Raw genomic sequence first — 23,440 nt, forward strand, 5'->3', positions numbered from 1 at the left:
CAACAGTTCTTGTGGTTTTGAATAAAATCACAGAATTGTCAGCCCAACATTTCACAAGGTCCACACTCAAAGTAGGTTACATGTTGCCTCAGGCAACTTTTTGCAATATAGCCATGTGAGTGTGGCAGATTTGATAATTTGGGCATGAGAAGAGATTCTTTAAGGAAGACGTGGGAAACACAGAGTGGCTGAGGTGCATCTGACAAAACTTAAACAAGAAAGGCAAAATGGCTTCACCAGTGAAAAGGAGACAGAGTGAACGTAAAGCACTGTTTCAGAAGTGATTCATCTTCTGGCATGTATACTATGATGTTTGTGGTAAGGAAAGCTCCATTCTCCTTGACATAAGCATCAGATATTTTCATATCATCCTTTTCCAGCAAGTTTATGCTTTGCAATCTAGTGCCTTGGGGAATCTCTGCACTATCATCAGTAAAAACAAGCTTTTAAGACTGTAGCAGTGACAAAGCTTGAATCCTGACCTCAGACCACATCATGTCAGACACTTCAGAGATGATGACCAAGAAGATGGCTGTCATCTCCAAAAGTTTCCACTCAGATCCCCACACTGTTCTGTGTCTTCTACAAGATTTCCTGGCCTGCCAGGCTTGCTCTCCTCCTCTGTGAGCTGGCATCACAGCACCTGTCACCACTGCCTGCAGTCTGCCTGACAGGGAAAGAAGAGCATGATTCAGCTGCCTGGCCACTACCTAAAGGGCTGGTTTATGGTCTCCCTTCTTCTCCAGAAGGGCTAATGTTTGCCTAGGTCCTGCTGGCCAGGACCAGATGTCTGTACTGAACACCCTTATACATCTCAAGCAGCCCTAGATGCCAATGCTTAGCGAGCCAAAGTTGCACATAGTGATCTCTGGTTTTGCCATCAGTCAAGCCATCCTCCACAGAAAACCTGTTTCTTACAATTTTTATTGATATAATTTGTCTTGATTCTAGAACAAAGTCTAGAGTTTTACACACTCATGGCTGCTTACAGTTATATGGTAGAAAGGGAAGGACTGTCACTTCCACTGCTGCAAGCAAAACCAGCTCTGTCTTGACAAGGATGCACAGGAGATACCTACCTCTTAGTAGAGCCTGTTGCAACAGGACAAGGTGTAAAAGTTTTAATTTAAAAGAGAGTAGATTTAAACCAGATATAAGGAAGACATTTTTTACAGTGAGGGTGGTGAAATATTGCAACAGATTTCCCAGAGAGGTGGATGTCCCATCCCTGGAAACATTCAAGATCAGGTTGGATGGGGCTCCAAGCAACCTGGTCTAGTTGAAGATGACCCTGCTCATTGCAGGGAGGATTGGACTAGATGGCCTGAAGTTGTGTCAGGGGAGGTTTAGGCTGGGTATTAGGAAAAGGTTCTTCACCCAAAGGTGCCTCCACTCTAGATTCTGGTAGTAGGATGCTGGTGGTAGGATGCTGGCTCCCCAGGGAAGTGGTCACAGCACCAAGCCTGACAGAGTTCCAGAAGTGTTGGGACAATACTGTCAGGCACATGGCAGAATCCCCATTCTTGGGGATGGTGTTCCACAGAACTGGAAGCTGGACTGGATGATCCTTGTAGGTCCTTTCTAACTCAGCTTATTCTGTGATTTTAGAGGTCCCTTCCAACCCAAACTGTTCTAGGATTCTATGACAATTCTACTAAAACAAGAATCACGCCCTTTTTTTCTTGATTAGAAGCAAATATGGCAGGAAAATAGGGTTGTGCCCATTTCTGTGTGTACAGTAGGGGCACACCCAGCATCCACACAGATCCCTCAGGCTTTCATGTTAGGATGTAGTGTGTTCCAGACCATTCCTAAAATGTACAGAGCACATTCTCAACTGAAATAGTGTGTGAAGAAGCAGAAACAAACATTAATATGCTGCAAAATCTAGAGTGGAGGCAAAAGAGACAGGGGAGAGAATAAAATCAGATCAAGCAGGAACAACTCAAAGCAACGCCCATGTACTGGAGGCCACCAGGAAATCCCTGAGGCAGGTGAGGTAATCACTGTGGCCCTGGCAAGCTGCATGACTTGGAAACAAGGCAGAGTTTTGTGCTCACTTATTTGCAAAATTGCCCTTTTTTTTATTACAGGGTCAGGAAAGCAGACTACTATCATCAAATATCTGCCTTAAAAACATCAGAAGGCTCCCTTTCCATATTATAATTAAGCTGAACTGATCATTGTGAGAACATGCCAAATTAGACCTTTCCTTATGGTTTCCAGAACAGGCAAAATTAGAATAAAATCTGAACCATACTTATTTTGAATAACTGAAGTTCAGTTGTCAAGACTTCATAAAATCAGTGTCATTACCCAGAATTATAGTATTAGAGATCCAGCTGAGGCTGTTCAGACCACATTGGCTGGGAAAGTCTTTTTCAAGTACTGCTCTCCTTGCTTCTGGAAGCAGAGTTAATTAAATGCCCAGTCCAGACGTAAAGCATTACTGATTTGTCAAAGGAAAATGGGAAAAGGCTCAAAAGTTAGAACTGTAAGGGGTGTGTTTAGGGGAAAAAACGGGTCAGGCCTTAATTACGACTGAGGTCACAGATAAGTCCAAATGACAGCTGGCACAAGGCCAGCTGTGAGTTTCACAATAAACTTCAAATTCATTCTTTAAGAATCTGAGTCAATGACTGTGGGAGAAAGATCTCTTAGAACACCCACTCACTTCAGTAACAGTAAAACAATTTTCATCAAGATAATAGATAAATAGTTAAGAGCTCCTATGACTACAGTGTTCCACAGCAAATGCCATCAGCATTCAAAGAGCTGAAAAACTACTGTGGCCACCGTTGAGATCCTGACACCCTGATGAGTTTCCCTAATGTTTCAGTTTCCTAAAAACATACTTAAGTTTGTTTTTAAAGGAAAACTTTTATTAAAAATTATACTTATGGGAGAAACAGTTTTCTGTAAGTTTTGAGAACATGCATGTTTTAGTCCTTTCATCTTTAAAACTTAAGAAATCACAGTGGCAATTCTAACTGCATGATAACAAATCTATGACATAAGTAAAGGATAAAAAAATCCCTCTAATACAAAAAGATGTATTTGTGTACAAAAATAAAGATTTACTATCCTGACACATGGTACGAGAAACACTCTAAAATTCTGAAGAGGCTGTAACAAGAGCCACGAAGCATGTAATTGTGAAAATATGAGATTTGTCAAAACATTCCCACGTGACTGATCTGCCAAGGAAGCTGCTTCTTCAAAAATCTTCAAGAGTACTTGCTTTACTGCACAGACATCTCACAATCCCCCACGTAAGAATGAGTATGGCTCAAGGCACTGCAGCCCCTCCCCGCCAGGTAATGCCCCCAGCACATTGCCAAGGGCAGCGAGGCGCTGAGCCGGCTCCATGGCCAGCCTGGTGCCACGCCAGGAGAGCGGGGAGCCTCAGCTCCGGGCACACCGACACGCACACCCACAGCCCCTGCTCTCTCATCTCCTGCCCTGAATCCAAAACTCTGCTGGGAAAAACCCCAACTCCAAACACACGGCCTGGTCACAATGCTCGTTTTGCGCTGAATCCCATACTACACTCATTCTGTTGAAAGCAAACAAGCACGTAGGTTTATTGAAGAGGATTTGATCTCGGTGAGGAGCACTGAGGCTGTGTGCAGGAGCCGCGGGGCTGCAGGTGGTGCTGTTCCCGCAGCTCCGGGCTGGACACCCCGCCCAGGAGACCCTGCCCACCACCCCATCACCCAGGACACCCCACCTGGGCTCTCCATCACCCCGGACACCCCGCCTGGGCTCTCCATCACCCCGGACACCCCGCACAGGACACCCCGCCCGCCTCCCCATCACCCCCGACACCCTGCCCACCTCCCCATCACCCCGGACACCCCGCCCAGGACACCCCGCCTGCCTCCCCATCACCCAGGACACCCTGCCTGCCTCCCCATCACCGGCCCGCAGCCAGGGCTGGCAGCGAGCTGGCACACACCCTTGGGCCAGAGCTCTTTTGGCCTCCTGTTCCCTTGCTAGCACAGTCTGGCAAACCCAGTCTAAGGCCTAGCGGCTCAAAAACTCATTTTCACTCTCTTCTTTTTCACTCCTTGCTTTTGACAGTCTAATAATCCACTCTACAGGAAACAATTCTCGTGGTTCACGGAGAACAAATGGTTCTTTCTGTAATACTTAGGAGGAATTTTTCTGTTTGAATATGTTTCTGGATATTAATTCTCACAAGTAGCAGACACAGCTAATGTTACTCAATTCCTTTATTAGGGAATTCCTCAGTCCTTAAGGGATTATTAAGGATTAATAGTTATTAAATTCTTTACTAAGGATTTTATTAAGGAACAGTTAAACAAGTCTCCTTTACAGAGTGAGTTCAACGCCCCTGATCTTTGTTTACAGCAGATGTTTTCTAACTGAAGATTCATCCTTGATTGCATCCTTGGATTCATCCTTCACTGTCTCCTCTGGCCAATGCTTTACATTCTGTTATCATGACAACCATAACATCCTTCCTGTGTTCCATCCCTCTAACAGCCTGTCCTTGTAACTAAAAAGCTCAGCTCAGTCACTTTTTTTTTGCACATTAACCTTCACATTTCTCCCAGACAACTCAATCTCCATTGCTTTCACATACTCAATTTTGCCCCAGCCTTCAATTATTTCCCATGTCTCTGGATAACTATTAATCATACAATATTTGTATGGCTTTGAGGTATAAATATACTCTGGCTCAATTAAAAAAAAAAAATAATATGGCCATTGCTAAATATCCTTATATTTTTCTTAACATCCCACATTTTTGTTTCATGAAATGCATTCCAGTATTTTCCTAATCCCCAAATCAGCAAGTGTGCAATCAGAGGTATAATCTTACATATATATCAAACTGTAGGACATAAATGAACACATCAAGGAGATCTTCTATGGATTTCAGTAGATGTGATTTTTGAAACAGCATCATTGTATGGAAGAACTTTAAGCAAGTATCCTAAATGTCACAAGTCCTTCCCACTTCCTACAGGAAAAGAAAATTGGGTCCATTAACACCAAAACAGAATGAGCCAGATAGGAAGGGACCACAGTGGGTCATTTGTTCCAGCCTTCATATTGGAGTCACCCACTGCACAGGATGGTGTCCAAATGGCTCTTGAATATCTCCAGTAAGGGAGACTCCACAATCTGTTCCAGTGCTTGGTCATCTGCACAGTGAAGAAGTTCTTCCTATATTCAGGTGGAAGCTCCTGTGCTTCAGTTTCTGCCCATCGCCTCTTGTCCTGTTGCTTGGCACCACTGAGAAGAGCCTGGTCCAGCTCCCTGCCACCCATCCTTTAGATACTCATACACCTTGATGGGTTCCCTCTGTCATTTCTTCTCAAGGCTCAATCAGCCCAGCTCCCCCAGCCTTTCCTCGTAAGAGAAATGCTCCAGTCCCTAAATAATCTTTTTTGCCCTCTGTTGGACCCACTCCAGGAGCTCCATGTCTCTCTTGTACTGGATAGCACAGAACTGGACACATCTCAAAACATTTTGACAAAGGGGCTCAAAGGTTCTGTCCAACCAGCATTGATCCAACCACTCAGGATATCCCCCAGGTCCCACTCCACTTACTTATTATCACTATCACAGCACTACCCTCACTGCTATTAATCCACAGTCTTGGTTGTCTGCTCGTAAATTTGCATATTGGCATCAGCAAATCCACCTCAGTGGAGCCCCTGCAGATTCACAAGCAGAAATGTATATTCACTGACATAAAATGGATGTCTACACCACCACTGCTACAATTTAAAGTCCTAAAACATAAAGTCACAGAGATGTCCAGCAAGTTTGAGAATCTACTGCACTGAATTAACCTTCATTTTGTGGATAGCTCAAAGAGAACATGAGGGGCTGATGCCACATGTGGTGTGGCATGTGAGGTTCCATGCCAGTCCACTCATACTCCCAGCCAACAAAACTGCTTGCACAAGTTGTGATTTCAAGGCACAGCATTCCCATCTCTCTTCCCCCTTTTGCACCACTGTAATTCTTTTAGATTTTTCTTCAGATCAGTACACTTTGTTTTGATGGTTTTGTATGCAAGACTAAAGATATTTATAAATATTTCAGAAACAACTAAAACAAAGAAAGTGTGACTCACAACAAAGTGGATTTGCTCCCTTGTAACATCTGTTCTCCCCTTCAAAAATATTTTATTTACAAAGGTATAAATGTGATAAACAATTAACAAGAATATAAAGTAAACATCACTTAGCTTCACTTTACATGGCAACCATCTCAAAGAAGGCATTTTCACTGGAACTGTAGGATTAATGCAGATTGAAATCACTAAAGTAATAAAAATATAAACTTTGCTGAGGAATTTTGCAGCGATCAGCTTCAAGGCTCAAAAGCTGAATTATACTTCACCAGAGAAGGGCTTACAAGGCTGTCAGAAAACAGTAAAAGTGTAAGGTTAAAAAGGACTGGACAGATCACTCAGTCCTGTGCAGTTTGGCTAAAAACCACTAGAGATGCTCCTCTAATTTATTCTTGAAAATCCAAAGGAAGGAAATGTAAAACACAGTACAAGTGCTTCAGTGTTTGACTACACTTACTTGGCTTTACAGAGAGGGACATTTTTCCTCACTAATCTTCAAACTAAATCTCCTGTAAAATAAACTGATGTTTTTGTTGCCCCTTCCCCTACAGTTTGACCTCAGAAATCATGTGTTCACCAGCCCCTGCATAAACACTTTTTACATACTGAGGACATATTATCATGTCTCCCTTCAGTCTTCTTAGCTTCAGACTAAACAAACTCAAATTATCACAACCTACTCTCGATCTTCCAAGAAAAATTATCTTCTTACTACTTTGTTAGAGATGGCTGCAAGCCTCTTGTCCACACAGAGACCAGAAGTCAGGCAGCCAGGCAGAGTTTCACAGCCCAGTGCCCACAATTGTGTCTATGAGAACGCAGGATTACAGGCTGCCTCCTTGTCTCCTAAGCACCACGCTGCCCACAGGCAGGGTGAGGAGCTCATGTGGAGTTCCTGGAGCTCCTGGGCATAAGCCAACACTGCCCAGGGCAAGGAATGAATCCTGTGAGGTTTGTGGCAGGGCAAGAACAACAGCTGTTGCTGACACCACAAAAGGCTGGAGCCAGAGAGTTGTAGAGCCAGAGAGAAACAGGTGTACCTGTCCCTGCAAAGGTGAAGGCACAGAGCTTGAAACCTCACTTGAAGAAAGATGATGTACAGTGAGGGCAGCAGGCACTGGGATGCTCCTCAGGGGCAGGTCCTTGCTCATGGGCGTTGCCTGCCAGAGGCAGATGCTGCTGCTGCAGCACCTGACAGCACCCATGGCAGCAGCAACAGCCAAGGGCACTGGCTCTTCCCAGCACCAGCTCTAGCTGCAGCCATTATTAATGGCAATAACCCCAGCAAGCTCTGTCAGCTATCCTTTCACCCCAATTTTGTGGCAGTGATGTGCTAAGGAGACTACGTCTGGTAGAATGTAAACAAGTACAGACATACCATTTGCACCACTTCCCCTTTGTCCACCTGCTTTCAAAGATCAGATGTTCCCCAGTCTCACCTGGGAGAGAAGTCACCCTGCAAGGTCTCTAACTCCTCATTGTTTTCTTCTCCCTGGGAGAGAGGTATTATGCTTATTGTAATTGCAGACTTCTAGAAGTCTACCCCCTCCTCTGAGTTCTTAAATAGAATGATAAAATGTTACAAATCAGTGAGTTACTAACTGTTGGATAAATAAAGCTGTGTGACAAGAAAATGTCATGTACCAAATATTCTTCAATCCACTGTTTCCTTATCTGAATTTCACCCTCATCTTATTAAAACATATTTCAGCACTTTATACAACAAAGAGACCAATGTAAATCAGACATTTCTACATTGGTCAAAACTATTTATCTTCTTCTATTCCTTGGTAATGTACTTCTAAACAATACTTCCTTTTTCTTCATATTCTGACATTATTACAGGGTCTTTCTCCTCTGATCTTCCAGGTCACATTAATTCATTCCAGACCTTGTACTTCTCTGATTTTACCCCACATTGCTTTATTAACTCCTTTATACAAACCTTTAGTCCAGCTACCCTTATTTCCACTTCTCGTACAGCTCCTTTGTATTTCACACACCTTGAAAGCAGCAGTATTTTCTGTACAATGCCTCCTATCTGTTCTGCCTGGCTGTAGCCTGCCTTTGTGCCTCTTACCTTCAACAACTGCTAAATCTCCTGCATTTCTGCCTCTCCTGTATTACTCCCTCATGAGACCCTACCAGTTGCTTTCTCCAGCTCATTATCTTGCTTTTACTTCTCACTTCTCACTTCTCTTTTTTCTTTGAAAAGTGAGCCTGGGATTTACAACCACTTGCTTCCAAATTACCTTGCTTTTTCACATTTTGAAGCAGCCCCTCCCAGCCAGTCCAGACCTATCTAACAAAGCAGCTTTGACAGCAACTTTCTGAATTTGGCAGGCTGAAGGTCTCTCTGGCTGGCATTTCACTCACAAAACTTGTTCACACCAGAGGCAGCCCCTGCAGCTCCTGCAGCAGGCAGGGAACAGAGCAGCGAGCGTGGTTTGCACACCTGCCTGGGGATGAGCTGAGCTGTGCCACAGAAATGCCCTTCTTACATACAATACTGAGGGCTCCTTTGCAGGTTTTCAAATGCAGAATTCCACCTTGTCCCTTCTGTCAATTATGAGGATAAATTATTTTCCCCGTTGCTACACAGTTCTGTCTTTCCAATGCTAAGTTAGTGACCAAAAACCCACCATCAATTTTCTTGATACAGCTCAATGCCTCCAATCAACAGCAGCCATACTGCCTTTTTTCTTTGGCCAGGAACATGCCACAGTGTTTCAGTACACCCACTTCTCATCACCCTCTGTGTTTCCAACTTGGCCTCACCGTTCCTGGCCTCTACTACGTGCTGCTAAATGTAACTTACCAGGGAGGAATTGTTTAAAGTATGCAAATGTAATGCTAGTAACATTAAACTCAGCTCTAAAACAAATCCTCACCAAACAAAATACACTCCAAACATGCCTGAAGTAGGTAAAAAATACTAAGGTTGGCTGATAAAATATTATTCCAATTAAAATCCTCCTAAGTAGAGGAGCATTGTGATGCTATGTGATTACATTGAAGTGTCCCTGTTCAAAGCACCATAAATGCCTTTAAAAGAGTACACCTTTCCTTACAGGAATAGCATGTTTATCCTTCTATCATGCCTTTTTAGGTCTTCACACTGTCACACATCTACACTACCTCAGGGCAAGCCTTCCTTTCCAGAGTATATGAAATATTGCTGTAGAACAAAATACTTAGGTAATGTCTGTGATTAAATGTTTGAAGTTGCTCACTGTCTGGATTCCACACACTGGGGAAAAAACTGCTCCCACTGGAGCCAATGGCACAGTTACATTAGCCCAAAGGGAGCTAGACCAAACCCTAGTACTTTTAAACTGATATATAAATAATTATTAGATACAGATACATCAAAAGTATATAGATAAAAATAAGCCTATGCATAATTTAACAATTAATTTAAAAGTCAACACTTAATTGCAAATGCTAGAATTTTATCTCTCGCAATCTCCAAGGAATAAATAATATTAAATTAAATCTAGGCTGAGAACTAATTGCAAACAATGGACCGAACAAAAAAGAGAATTAATTAATACATTAATATATTAAGTCTATAACAGGGAGCATATTGATTCTAGTGGTTCTAATTCATCATGCAGTCAATGCATGGCAGACTTAGTTCTCCTTATACTCATTCTTTCATGTAAGAGCACCTATATAAACCATTTTCTTTAAAAACCCACCACACATGAAAGCATGTGCTCAACTGGTTCAACAGGGTTGCATGCCATAAAAATATCGATATGCTCAAGCTAGCCTATATTTCATGCATATTTAATTTATTGGTTTCAGTTATTCTCTCTCCTGTTCCCAATTAGTCACGAAGTCTGAATGCATTAAAGAGGATCAAATAAACTTAAAATCTGTGGCACAGTTTTTATTGACTTGAACTTGCTTATTTATTTATTTGCTTACTGGCAGAGAGATTTTTGTGATGCAACTCATCATTATCCTTTAAAAATTTGTACAATTCCCTCCTCTTTTGCAGCTTTAACTTGTGGCATTTGTCACTACTTTTCCTCACTGTTTCCTGGTTACTTTACTCCCTCATCTAAACTTTAATTAAACACCAAAAAAGTCCCCAGTTTGCTTGCTAAGCTGTTATGCAAATGGCTGCAGATCATACTAAGCAGTGTAGTTTACCTCCAAATGAAGAATTTTTGAAAAAAAATGTGTACACAATGAATAAACTGCAATTGTGCATATTTCCAGAGAAAATACCAAAAACTCCTTTGCACCATTAACTGATGATGTTCTTCAAGAGTTGCTTTTATTTATTTTTTCAGAAGGGCTATGTCTGAAAGAAAAAATACTTCAAGACCTTTTAGAATTAGTCCTGAAGACACAACAGGAGAAAATTTTAGGAGAAAAACTGAAATGTTCTTCTGTCCACCCATAAGACAGCAGGCATAGTTAAACAATTGAATTCCAAAATAGAGGAGGAAATACTGATCCTTTAGCTGCGCTCAATGGCTAAAGCAAACTGGGGACCACCTTGAAGTGGAATTTTATGGAAGTTGTGCCCAACACAGTTTGCAGCAGCTGTCAGAATGAACTGGGAGGAGAGTATACAAAGCTCATTTAGATGCACCAGCACAGCAAGGAATCAGCCTTAATTTATTTTAAAAGGTGGGGGGGAAGGGGGGCACTTTTTCTGAGTGTGTTTCAAAATCAAAAGGTGTTAAATTGAGATGGTTTTAAAAAAGCTACTACCATTAGACTAACACCAGGCACCTCAACCCTCATCCTTTAATATCAATGTAGAGCTACAAAGTACTCATTTCTAAAAGCAGAGGTGGGGAATTTTAAATAACATTTTAACTGCAGGCTGGAAAAGAAGATACTGAGAGCAGTGCTATCTAAAATGATAACCACTAGTGTCAGTAAAGTGCCAGCTTTCAGCAAGGAGCTCTATCAGGAATAGTCGATCCTGCTGCCATTAAGGTCATACCTGAACATTTCACAAAGCAATCGACCTAAGAGGCCATTTGCAAACCCTGTGCTGCCTGAAGGACACCCAGGAATCAATAACTTCAGGTTTCTATTCTGAATTATTCATTCAGTCTTTGCACAGCAAAAAGCTGTTCTCTCTCTCACTAATGCAGTATCACTGCAATACAGTACATGTTCTTAAACACTGGGCTTTAAAACAATCGTTTTCAAAAGCATTTTGTCCAGCTACTCACAAAAGCCTTCTGGTTAATAACACCTTTTAAAGTGACTTTTGGAGCAACTAATGGATGTGAAGGGATGCTGCCCATTGCTCCCATCAGCAGCTTGTTTCTCCCAATGTATGGTCAGCCAAGGGTCCCAAAATTCAACCCACACTGCAGGTGGCACCAGGGGCTGGGCTCCCTGTCAGTGCCATGGAGGGGACAGCTCTCCCTCTCCAGGGAGCTGCCCAGGCACACAGGGCAGCTAGAAGGCCAATTAAGAGGCTCTCTAAAACTTTTTATTCTATGAAAACAAAGAAACTTCCTTGAAGGGAAGTGTTCACTCTATCACTAGCCAGTCTCTGCTTGCCTTGCCTTTAGTTCTATTTTCTGTACATCCTAAGTTCTAATAAAGAAACAAAGTATTTCAAAATAGCCCATTTAATCTCTCAGGACTAGGACCTGGCACTACAAAAATATTTTTTAATTGATTTGAAAAATAAAATCAACAACAACGAGGAATTTATCTGCTTTTATTCTGTTTTCATCAACAGCTTCTTTTATTTTCTGACTTTCGTCTCATCCTCCACTGGTGCTTCATACATGCCTCACTACTTCCTTAAGTTATGGGGTTTTGAATTCAAAGGATGTCAGGAAGAATTTCTGGGCTTTCATGGAGGCTGGATTTCTCCTTGGGCACTTTAGGACCATGAGAACACTACACTAGAATAAAACATGCAGCCACAAATTTACCTGCTCGTGTCACAAGGGTTACTTACTGCTCAAGCAAGATTTAACACCCTATTTTTACAGCAGCAGAGTGAAACACTTGCTGGAAGCAGAAGCTGCTTCCAAGAAGAGAGGAGACCTCTGCCCCACCACCACAACACTGGCATGTGAACTCTCCCTGGGAGCTCATACCACAGCAGCAGGCAAGTCTAAAGTCCAATATCTCACCTCTCCAGTCTGTATGTCAACAAGACATACAAGTTAACATTTAAACTGGAGCCACACCATCAGACAGCAAACAGTAGCCTGAGCAAGTCTAAAGCTCCAACCAGTCCTCAGAAAATCTGTTATCAATTCAAAAGAAAAATTTCAGCATTAAAAAAAATTAAGCATTAAAAAAACTTAGTGACAGTCCACTTGACCTTAAGCTGTGGAATTCAAAGATAACTTGAACAGCTGAATTTTGCAAATAACACACTGCATACCTGTCAAAAACTAGGTATCTCAAGAACACGAGCAGGAAATATTTCTACAATGACTATGTTTCTATTTTAGCAAAGCACATAACATGCTTTACTGCTCAACTAAACTGACAAGGGACTAACACTGAATTTTAAATATTGTGCACTTACACACTTTGAATCTAATGCAACCAGAGATGGGCAACAGACAGCAGAAGAGTAAATATTTATAGTAATCTGGTTCTTTGTGGTTACTTAGTAAACACCATAAATATAGAACTTAATTAGAAGAGTGACAGTAGGCTCCCATGCCATTCCCCAGCAAAAGATGGGAACTCATAAAATCATCATTTCTGCTGACCTAGAATAAAACCTCTTAGATATATTGGTATAAAAGCATGCAAATTTGGGACTTTCTCCAGGACTGCAGGAAAATAGGAGTTTAATTAGAATGAGGAAGGAAAGCACTAAATAAGAAAGGGAAATGTGAAAAGAGATGAGAAAAGAAAGAAAAAATAAAAGCAAAAGAATAATCAGGGCACAGAGAAAAGAAACAGGAAAAAGAAAGCAAAAAGCACAAATAGGAGGGGGAGAAAAGATGAAATTAAAATGTGATCCATCCCCATGCCCATAGTGGGGACATGTCCACATGTGTGGTCTGGTCTGGTCTTTCCCAAGAACTCTCATAATTTTCACTGTCATCTTTTCTGCTGACAGTGCCCTCAGTTATCTACTAAACAAGTCTGGGTAACCTGCTCAAATAAATCTATTGCAATGCCTGAAATGAGACAATTCCCAAATGGTTTGTCTGAAACAAGGTATTCACAGTGAATGTGCAAATATGAGTTGAATATGATTTGTATTAAATATGAGGTAGCTGGAAATGAGGGCTCAAGTTCAACTCAGTGCATTGCCTAGGAGAAGGCCATTGTCTCTGCTAGAAATGCACTCATTTAGTGTGCTGTTTTTCTATATTCCCTCCATGTTATCATGCTAGCTTTGTAAATATGTCCTTATATCTTAAGACTAAGAACACTTGAAACATTGATTTTAATTTCCATACAAGTCACGGTTCTAGAAACAATGTCTAAGAACAGAAATCTGACAATTGTATCACCACTTGCTTTCAAACTATTTCCAGAAGACAAAGTTGAGTTGCTACACAAATTCCAAGTTAATGGAAGAGCTATAGTCAAAATATATTTGTATGCACTAGAAACCCTTAAACTGAATTCTAAAATGAGCAATTTGAGATGAAGCTCAAGGCCAGCAATACACACAGTCAACACACACCATCTGTCTCTTCTATCTGTATTCCTCTGCAATCACCCAACCCAGAACTATTTGGAAATGAAGGTCTAAGGCCACTAACCTTGGCAAGCAACGCAAAAGGATTTAGAGTGAACTCTTTGCCCTCATTTCTTTATGGGTTTAGAATCCAAATCTCTTTTAAGCTACTCCCAAGAGGTTGACAGCATGGAAATGATGACTATGCATATTTTAGAAATGTGTAAAATGAAATTGTATAGAAATATCATTTTCAGTACACTGCTCTCCTGTAAAATAAGGCACTATTTTTAACCCATATTAAAGGATTGCTCTCCAAAAAGCTTCACATAGGCTTTTCTGCATCCCACAGAAAACTAAAGCTGCATTTTTAAAATGCTTCTTTAATACACAAAAACATGAGTAGACTGTATAAACATGACAACAATTACTCTCAATTAGATGAAGAAATGCCTGATGGTTAATTTGGATATTGCATTTTACTTCCTGAATCCTGGCAACCTTCCTGGATGCTTTTTTCCCCCCTTTAATTTCTCTGAAGTATTCTACAATGGATACATTTCTTATATTATAAACATGAGGCAAAATTCATTAAAGGAAGGCTGCAGAACTGCCTTTTGTCTTTTCTCATTAGCAAGTAAAATTTTCTGCAGGGACACGGGGCCACTTGGATGTTTTAGGAATAAAGAGAGGAGGCTTCGGCATAGAAGAGGTCCCTGGAGCAGCTGTTTCTAGACACAGCATGCTTCCCTTGGGTCTAACAAAATTCACAAAGGGAAACCGATTGGGATGAGCCGTTCTGTGACTCCACACTCACCCTGCCCACAGAAAGGTTTTACGCTGCACAGAGGCTGATAGAAACATGATGGCTGATGGCTCAGTCATGATGAGAAGGACCAAAAGATCCCTCTGCAAGAGAGGTCTCTAGCAAAAGACAAATTTGAGTCCGACTTCAGTTCCAAGCCTGGTTAATTTCCCATATTACACTATTCCCAAGAGTTACATACATCCTAAAATTTTTAAAGATGTGGGGGAAAAAAATCCACAACCCTGTAGGAACTCTCTTTTGTTTCGGTGTCCAATATTGCTCAAATATCTGCAAGAGTAGCCACAAGAAAGAGAGAAATAATGAAGTTGTTCCCTAAAAAACTCTATTTTTCTCTAAACATGAATACAAGGAGATCTTTCCAACAGAATTTTAACATTGCACTCATTAATTAAATCTCAACTCTGACAGTTTTTATTTACATCAACTCAGATACATTTTTATCTAATGTGAATTTTACATGAATTCAACCTCAGAGTGAGGGGGAATATCAAAGGAAGTTATGTCAAGTAATTATACAATCCGTTTCTCCAGAGACAGCAAATTTAGCAAATTTAGAACTGAAGAGCCATGCAGTCAAGGTGAACTCACAGCTTTTAGCTCTCTGTCAACTAAAATCTGTACATGGTGTTAAAATAATATGGTCTGTCCCTGAAGCAAAGTTCACTGCTGTTGAAAAGAAAGATATTGAAAAATGACTTTTGCCCCTGGAAAGCCTCTATTTCTAATCCATGAGCAGCATATTGATGCCACAGGATAATCTAGAGATCTCTCAAGGTCATTCCCTCTCTCCTCAGCATGGTATTTCAAATATTTTTCCTTCATTTGCCTTTGCTGTGGTACCACAGCCATGACACACAAATTCCAAAAATGAGCCAAGCCTTAGAGAAAGAAATCAACTTTGACTCATTTTAATTTCAAATTCAAGTACTCCATCAGATCATCCTTGAGCAGCATTTCAACTCCCCCATGACTCCTCAAAGACAAAGCACATGGATAAACCTCACAATTTAAGATCTTCCTTACGTGTAACACAGCTGCATCCTGAAATCAAACATGTAGTAAAAGACACAATCACTGCTGTAGCAATCAGTCATCCAGACAAGACAGAAATAACAACTGACCTTCATGAGATGCTGATTTATCCATTTTGTGAATGTCTTCTTTTGTACTTTGTCACGCTCATCTAGAGGAAAAAAGGAAAAACAAATGTTTTAACAGCTCTACAAATCATGTGGAAGATTTTTTATTAAGACCTTTAGAAAATCAATTTTCTAATAAATTTTAAAAACAGAATAGCCTGCAAAAGCTCCAAAATGTCTAATGAAAATAATAGCACAGAAATGGGTTTTTTTCATTACATCACAGCATCATTTTCTTGACACTCCAGGTGAGTTCCTCCAGGGCAACAGTAGCCAACTGACAAAAATCGAACTGCCTTGAAAAAGTAAACTGGCAATCACAATGCACTGAAAAGGTCATGGCAAACTCTTAAATACTATAAATGCTACTCATGGTCTATATAATCAAATTGTTACTAGTGTATTAGGCAATAGAAAACTTGTGATATGAAAGCTAACTTTTTCAATCATTATGCTTTTCAACTGGCACAGCACCCTTGTTCAAACACACAAGGGCTAGGTACAGCTTCAGCCAGGGAAAGGACTCCCAACCCTCTGCAAAATAAGCAGGGATGCCCACTAACCCAGGTATGGGCCCCAGCCACTGCCAGCAGTTTGCTCCCTGGCATGACAGTCAGCATCAATGATTGCCCATGAAATGCTGAGCAGAAATAATAAATGCAATGGACTCAGGGTAAGAAAGCATCCCACTTATGGGTAGGGAGCACGAGCATGCGTTCTGCCAAGCCACACTGGAGAAAACCTAACCACCACCCCAGCACAAGAGTTATCTCCAGCTACCTGAGCAGGGTCACAGCCAGCACAACTGCTGCAGAGCCTGGTCACCATCCCAGGGCTCCCCAGAGCAGGAGTCACAGTGTCTCAGGACTGGGAACACCTGTGCAAGTCTAAAATAGCCAGAGCCCTTCAGCCCTGTACAACACAACTGCAGCTGTTTCATTGACTCAGGCTACTTGCAATGTGGCTGAGAATGAACAATGAGCTCAGGTAGCAAAACAAAATCCCTATGTACCTACTGCCATCACTAAAAGACTGAACCAGGTCCTGTATTTTACTTTAAAAAAATACAGTTTTTAGGTTGGTCAACTATAACAACTATTAAATTAAAATAAATTCACAGAAGGTCTTTCAAATCCATAGTGTGATACTGAAGTCTTTCAAAACAGCAAGATATACAAGAGTTCATCCTGGGCCAAACTGAGCACCTTATGGGGTTCCTAACAGCAGTGAGAAATGACAACTGAGGAACAAAAGCAAAAACAAAACAAGTAAAAGCCTGTGAAGCCTTTGCATAGTCCTCTTATGTGACTCACAGACTTTCTACATGTTCATTCATATCTTTGCATTTAATAGTTATAGATACATTTTTTTCTGGTTTTTTTCCAATCCTTTTTAACACACCCATAACTTTTATAGCCACAGCTCACTGTGGCAATGAAATCTTCAGGCAGAATGTGATCTGTGCTTGTACGTTCAACTCTGTGCAGAAGAGTTGCTGTTTCCTAAATGCTTTTCCACACCACTCAAGATATGCTAAGCTTCTGGCATATGCTTTTTTCCCCTACTTCATAGCTCTACAGTCTTTTATTCTACTTGAAGACCCAAATAAAGAGGAGATAGAGAAACTAGAGAGCAAAGCTGTACTACTGGGGAAAAAAAATCTGGCAGATTAAGAAAATCTTTTGCTATACATACATTTCTCTTTAGCCTTCACCTAGCAAGACACCATTTCTGACGTAAGTTATTTATCATAATAAGGTGGAAGATTTGATTAAGTAAATGTAGAGAACAGAAAATATCAGAAATAAAAAAATTCCAGAAACACGTTCACTTTTAACTGTTTCATTCTGAGTAGCTCTTTTAAAAAGAACACAAAGTTTCTCAACTGCAGAATTTCACAATGTGTCCAAAGTGTCTTTTTTACTAAGGTAATCCCACCTAGTTTTGACCAAATACACAGAAGTTTACATTTTGGGAAATGTTACTTTGATGACAGTTAGAAAAACAAAAGGTTGAAAAATCCCCTTTCTTGTATCATGTTAGAATACAAAGTCACTATTCATTTCAACTCTGTTTTCAATTAAAATGCTAACATACACAAAAGAATTGATGGTTACTACCCTCGTTCCTTTATATATACATATATATTACACAAACACTCAGAAAAATTCCATAACTGACAGACCCAAATGCATAAGGAAGAGAAAAGCTGACACCTGTCATGTTGTGACAGACATCAGTATTAAAGGGGGGAAAGGCCACCAAAACACCACAACTGTGATTTTAAATCTAAAACCCAAATGCCCCCAGAACAGCAAATGCACTCCAAGAGAAAAAACACAGCGCCAGTGTTCAGTGTGCTCAAGCTCAGAGCACAGCACACCAAACCAAGCTCCCCAGATGAAGCAGAAAACAGGTAAATGACCACATGAACACCAGCTGAGGAATTAAACCCCCAGAAAGCCCCCGCAGAGAGCTCTGCCCTGTCCCGCAGGCAGCCCAGCCCCGCTGTGGCCGCGTTACTGACCCATGCAGCACATGATCCCCACCAGCTCTGCATTCTGCGCCTTTTTCTCTTCACCACACTCTCTCATTCTGCCCTTGGAGACTTCAGAGCTCCCTTTCTCTTCAGGGAAAGGAGAGCCAAGGAGTGACCAGGGCTTCCCCTGCCTGACACAGAGTAGCAACACCCCTTTTTTAAAAAAACAGGAGCAAACAGCCCATATGCTGTCCGAGCAGTCAAAACTGTGAGCCCTCTGACTTTAACTCAGAACAACAAGATAAATATTAAGGATCTGTGTTTGACGGGTTTTTTTGAATGTTAAGGTGCACTAATAGACATTTGAGTACAAATGTTGAACTTTCCAAACAAGGAAGTCTGTTTTTTTCCTCTACCAGCAGCGAGCAGCAAGGAAAGAGTCACCCTGAACCCAGCAGCCAGATACTCATTAAGGTAATTTAAGAACACAGCTGAAGCAGGAGTTGCAGAAAGAAAGCACATATTGTTAGATAATCTGATCTATAGATTATCACAATAAACCCTCTGTGGTTAATTAATCAACTTAAGCTCATCCACTTTTATCTGCAGACATTATTCATATATATCAGACAAACTCAAAGTTTTTCATGCTTTATGTGCCTGGAAAGTAGCTCAGTAAAATGTCACCCGTCTGAATAACTTCAAAGCCCATTTTATGAACCTACACTATAACACAGAGGCATCTAAAGAGGTTTCAAATTGGAGTATTTTGGCTTAAAAATCAGTTGCTGCAACTAAGGTCTCCTTCTGCGCACTTTTGATTTCCTCAATTCCAAGCACAAATTGAGGAGCCAGATCCTTCTAACACCAATGCTCCCTTCCACAAACCACCAAAATTACATGGCTCAGAGTGTCTGGAATCAGAACAGCTTCTCTGGAAGTCAAGTTCACTATCAGGATTACACCAAAGGCAACATATGGCATTGATGTCTTTTCAGTGCTCTCCTGGGGAGAATCACAAACCTGCTTAAGTTGGAGAAGATCTTTAACAGGTAACAAACAACTGCCAAGTCCACTGCTAAACAATGTCCCTAAGTGCCACAGCTAAAAGTCTTTGAAATACCTCCAGGGATTGTGATTCAGTTACTTTCCTGGACAGCCTGGTCCAACATTTGACAACCTTTCTGTGAAGAAATTCTTCCTAATGTCCAACCTCAACCTCCCCTGGTACAACTTGAGGCCATTTCCTCTTGTCCTGTCACTTGTTGCTTGGGAGAAGGGACTAACCCCACCTGGTTACAGCTGCTTTTCAGGCAGTTGTGGAGAGCAGTAAGATCCCCTCTGAGCCTCTTTTTCTCCAGGCCAAACACCCCCAGCTCCCTCAGCTGCTCCTCACAGCCCTCGTGCTCCAGACCCTGCCCCAGCTCCCCTGCCCTTCCCTGGACTCACTCCAGCCCCTCAGTGTCTCTCTCACAGTGAGGGGCCCAGAGCTGGACCCAGCACTGGAGGTGAGGCCCCAGCAGTGCTGAGTGCAGGGGGACAATCCCTGCCCTGCTCCTGCTGGCCACACTACTGCTGGTACAGGCCAGGATGCCACTGCCCTTCCTGGGCACCTGGGCTCACACTGGCTCATGATCAGCCACGGTGGATCAGCACTCCCAGGTCCTTTCCACCAGGCAGCTTTCCAGCCACTCTGGCCCAGCCTGTAGCACTGTGTGGGGTTGTTGGGGCTCACGTGCAGAAGCCACTGAGCGCTCCTCTCCACCTCATGACAAAACTGAAACCTTCTCTGAGCAAGCACACCAGATGCCACCAGCTTGAATGACCAGAACAATGTGCCTGTCTCCACAGTGACATAAGGAAAGGCAAAATGAGTGCAGGAATACAAACTCCTTATTCTCCAGATGAGCTGCCAATTTCTGCTTTCTTCATTCTAATGGTGACAGTATCAAAGTTTGGAGTTCCTACACCCAGTGACAGACTTTAAAAAAGAAATCTCATTTACTTAGGCAGCTTTTGGCATTGCTAAGTTATGTTTGCTTCTCTGCTGATACTGTTTTGCATACATGAATGGCCAGATAGTCAACAGGTTTTTCTACATTTGCCTGGGAAATTTGCAAAAGCCCTGATAGAGGGTTTTCCTGTATTTATATAAGAAAACTCATGTCATACTCTTATCTCTCACTTACATTTATACTCATATACAAATGCACTAGTTTTTCTATACATATTGTTGCTATTTATAATATGTATTGTACTGTTTAGTACTTTTTTAGAATACTGATGTCTATAGCATAGAAGAAAATGCTACTCATTTAAGAACCAGCTTTTCAATAATGTATTTCATGTTGTTGAAAATGGAGCACCAATTCATTCATCTTTTTTTAAGCTCTGAACACAAAATTCATTTAATGATAGGGTTTTCTCTGGTACTGCTAACATTCTTTCTGTAAGGTAGACCCTAGTATCTCCAACTACACATTCAGAAAATAGAGCATAATAATGTATGGTCTCTTGGGAAAGCATTTGTTTTAGGGCATTACCCAGAATCACAAAATATGTGAGAAATAGGGATCTGAAATCCAATTCAGAAAATGCCTTATCTTGGAGGCTCCTGCCCATCCAAACTTGATCCTGACCTTCTCACAGGCCTTCCATGCCTATACCAATTATTAATCCTTGCTCATTAATTAGGAACTGGGAGACAGGTTCAACAAACCCATCATCATCTGAAACAGTCTCCAGGAAGGTAAAATCTCACTTCAAACAAGGTTAATTTGAAAAGTTAAAACTACAGGTTTTTCCAAATGGAAGGGTTGAATAACGTTAATAACAGGTAATAATCTTTCATATAATTAGTGAGTATTCTTAGTTATAGCCTTACCTAGGTCAATTTAGGAGCAAATAAAATGAAACTCCATTATGAAAGTGTATGAGTACTGACCAATGCTATGAACTGTCTGCTGTTGTGTCAAACTTACATTAAGACACATAGAATGGAAAACCTTACATACTTTACCAATGCCCCTTCCCATAATAAAAAATTCATATATCCTTCCACTGTAAAAATATCAATCTATGGTAAATGTTGTAGAAATTCTAAGAAACACTGAAAAAATAGATTTAGAGGCTAGGGATTTTTGTATAATCAACCCCAGTACAGTGGTCAAGAGAAACAAGTCTACAAGGGTGATAGTTGCAGGACCAATCCTGAACCTCTCCAATACTTAACCAAAGAGACGGAGAACTAGAATTGTACACTTAGTATTTATCATGAAAATTTAGGTTGTTGGCTAAAGGATCTCCAAGTTATTATCTTCACCTTCAAAAGTCCTGGGTGAATATGACAGTTTTCTCATAGTAACCTCACATGAGAATCCAGCTTCTTCTTAGGCATTTGTTTCTTCTAACAGAATATTTTGCTACAGATAGTGCTTTATGTTTTATATTTCAAAAGAACACTTCATGCATTTTAATGTATAATGGTGCTATTTTTAATTCAGATGTTGAGTAGGAAACATCTGTCATGCTTAAGAGCAACATTTTATATTTTACACCCTCTAATTTATTTTTTTTTATTTGATCAGCTTCCTCTTGGATTTATGAAATCAGAACTCACAATATTTCATTTATTTCCCTGTTGGCATTTACAGGGCAGTTTAGGGAATAATGTCAGCAGTTTGTAGGAACTTGTCTTGGAGTCAACATCACATTCTTTTTTTGGTTTTAGAATTGAATGGAGGCCTTGTCATCCAGATACAAAACAAGTGCATAACTAGAGACAGACTGGAAAGGTACACAGTTTAATATAGAAGAAAGGTAGTTGGGCATGGATCAAGAGAGAGGTATGGTCCACATGTGAGAAGGAAGAATTCAAGCTAAATATATATATAATTATACATATATTTAACAAGTCCATATATTTAACAAGTCCAGATAGTGAAATCTGGATAAGAGATTTCAGATAAGTCACAATGACGGGGCTTCACCTTGTTGAAAGAATTGCAAAACAAAAAACAAAACCCCAAGAGGCAGCAGGGCACACGAGCAGTACACAAAGGACCCCTACACATAGGATATAGCCTACTATTTAAGAAACACAAGCAAAAATGAATGTGGTTAGACATTTATAAGTAAAGCACTAACTCTTAAAATGTATCATTTAACTGAGGGTCATTTAAAAATAATGAAAACCTAAACCCCACTTTTAAATTCTTCTTCATTCAGGTGAAATTATTTCATTCCTCTTTCCCACTTTCTGCTTATTCCATCACTTCCACATTCATGACAAGCTTGAACTCCAACTCATCTGGCCTAAGGATGGGACATTTCAACTACCACTTATGTGGTCCACACATACACAAAGAGGCATGAAAGATGCTGCCACTGCGTATATACACATGCAGCTTTCCAGAAAAAAGGAAGAGGCACAAGGAGCTCCTTTCCCACTGTGCTGCTCCCACATACCTGAAACTTGAAACTGATGCAGTGCCACAGGGGAAAGCTGGGTTATTCAAGCAAAGTTTCCATCAGCAACCAGAATAACCTAGGGGAAAATTCTCACATCCAAAACAGTTTTTATTTATGTTTAAACCCTTGAAGAAGAGCTTGCATTATGTGCTGGTGTTTCCATCATTGCTAGTACTATTTTTAACCACATACCACCCAAGGATGAGAAAAGTCCCACTGGATCCTTCTGACTTGTTACCAAGACATTCACTTCCAGCTGCCATGAGAGGGGAACACTGCTGAGGTCAAACAGGGCTTCTCCATTGCTTCCCACAGTCAACTGCCACTCTCACAAATAAAAATTTGACAATTGGGATCATCTATCCCTGTGTTTTTCCAGAAAATGCATCCCACTCAATACTGCCCTCTGTTGAGGTCTGCACTGGTTTGGCAAGGTTCTTTCAAAAGAATGGCTCCTCTTCTGCATTCTCCTGATCAAACTCTCAAAAAATTTCACTTTGTATATCATGTCACATCAGATGTGGAATGGAACACAACTATGGAAGAATTTCAAATTTACACCTATCTTAAGCTTTGTGTTGTTCATTTAAATAGCAATGAAATACAAACTTCAAATTTAGGTCTTCTAATTTTTCTGGTTGCTTCAGCTAAGTCAGTGAAAAATTTAAATCTCTTTCCAGTTTAATTTCCTCTGAAAACCAATCAAATCTCACACATTGGGATGAAAAGTCACATATACAGCTAATCTGATTACAAAGAT

At 40.9% G+C, this 23,440-nt stretch overlaps 1 protein-coding gene across 3 annotated transcripts in view; it reads right to left on the reverse strand.

Moving 5' to 3' along the window:
• Positions 1-23,440, reverse strand: part of DST (dystonin) — a 289,158-nt gene that overhangs the window by 187,040 nt on the left and 78,678 nt on the right. For all 3 annotated transcript variants that reach the window (XM_058019984.1, XM_058019986.1, XM_058019985.1), the window contains one exon: positions 15,714-15,775. In XM_058019984.1, coding sequence (XP_057875967.1) covers positions 15,714-15,775 — 62 coding nt within the window. The remainder of the gene's footprint in view (positions 1-15,713; positions 15,776-23,440) is intronic.

The sequence above is a fragment of the Melospiza georgiana genome, chromosome 3 (assembly GCF_028018845.1).
Source record: "Melospiza georgiana isolate bMelGeo1 chromosome 3, bMelGeo1.pri, whole genome shotgun sequence".
Taxonomy (NCBI): domain Eukaryota; kingdom Metazoa; phylum Chordata; class Aves; order Passeriformes; family Passerellidae; genus Melospiza; species Melospiza georgiana.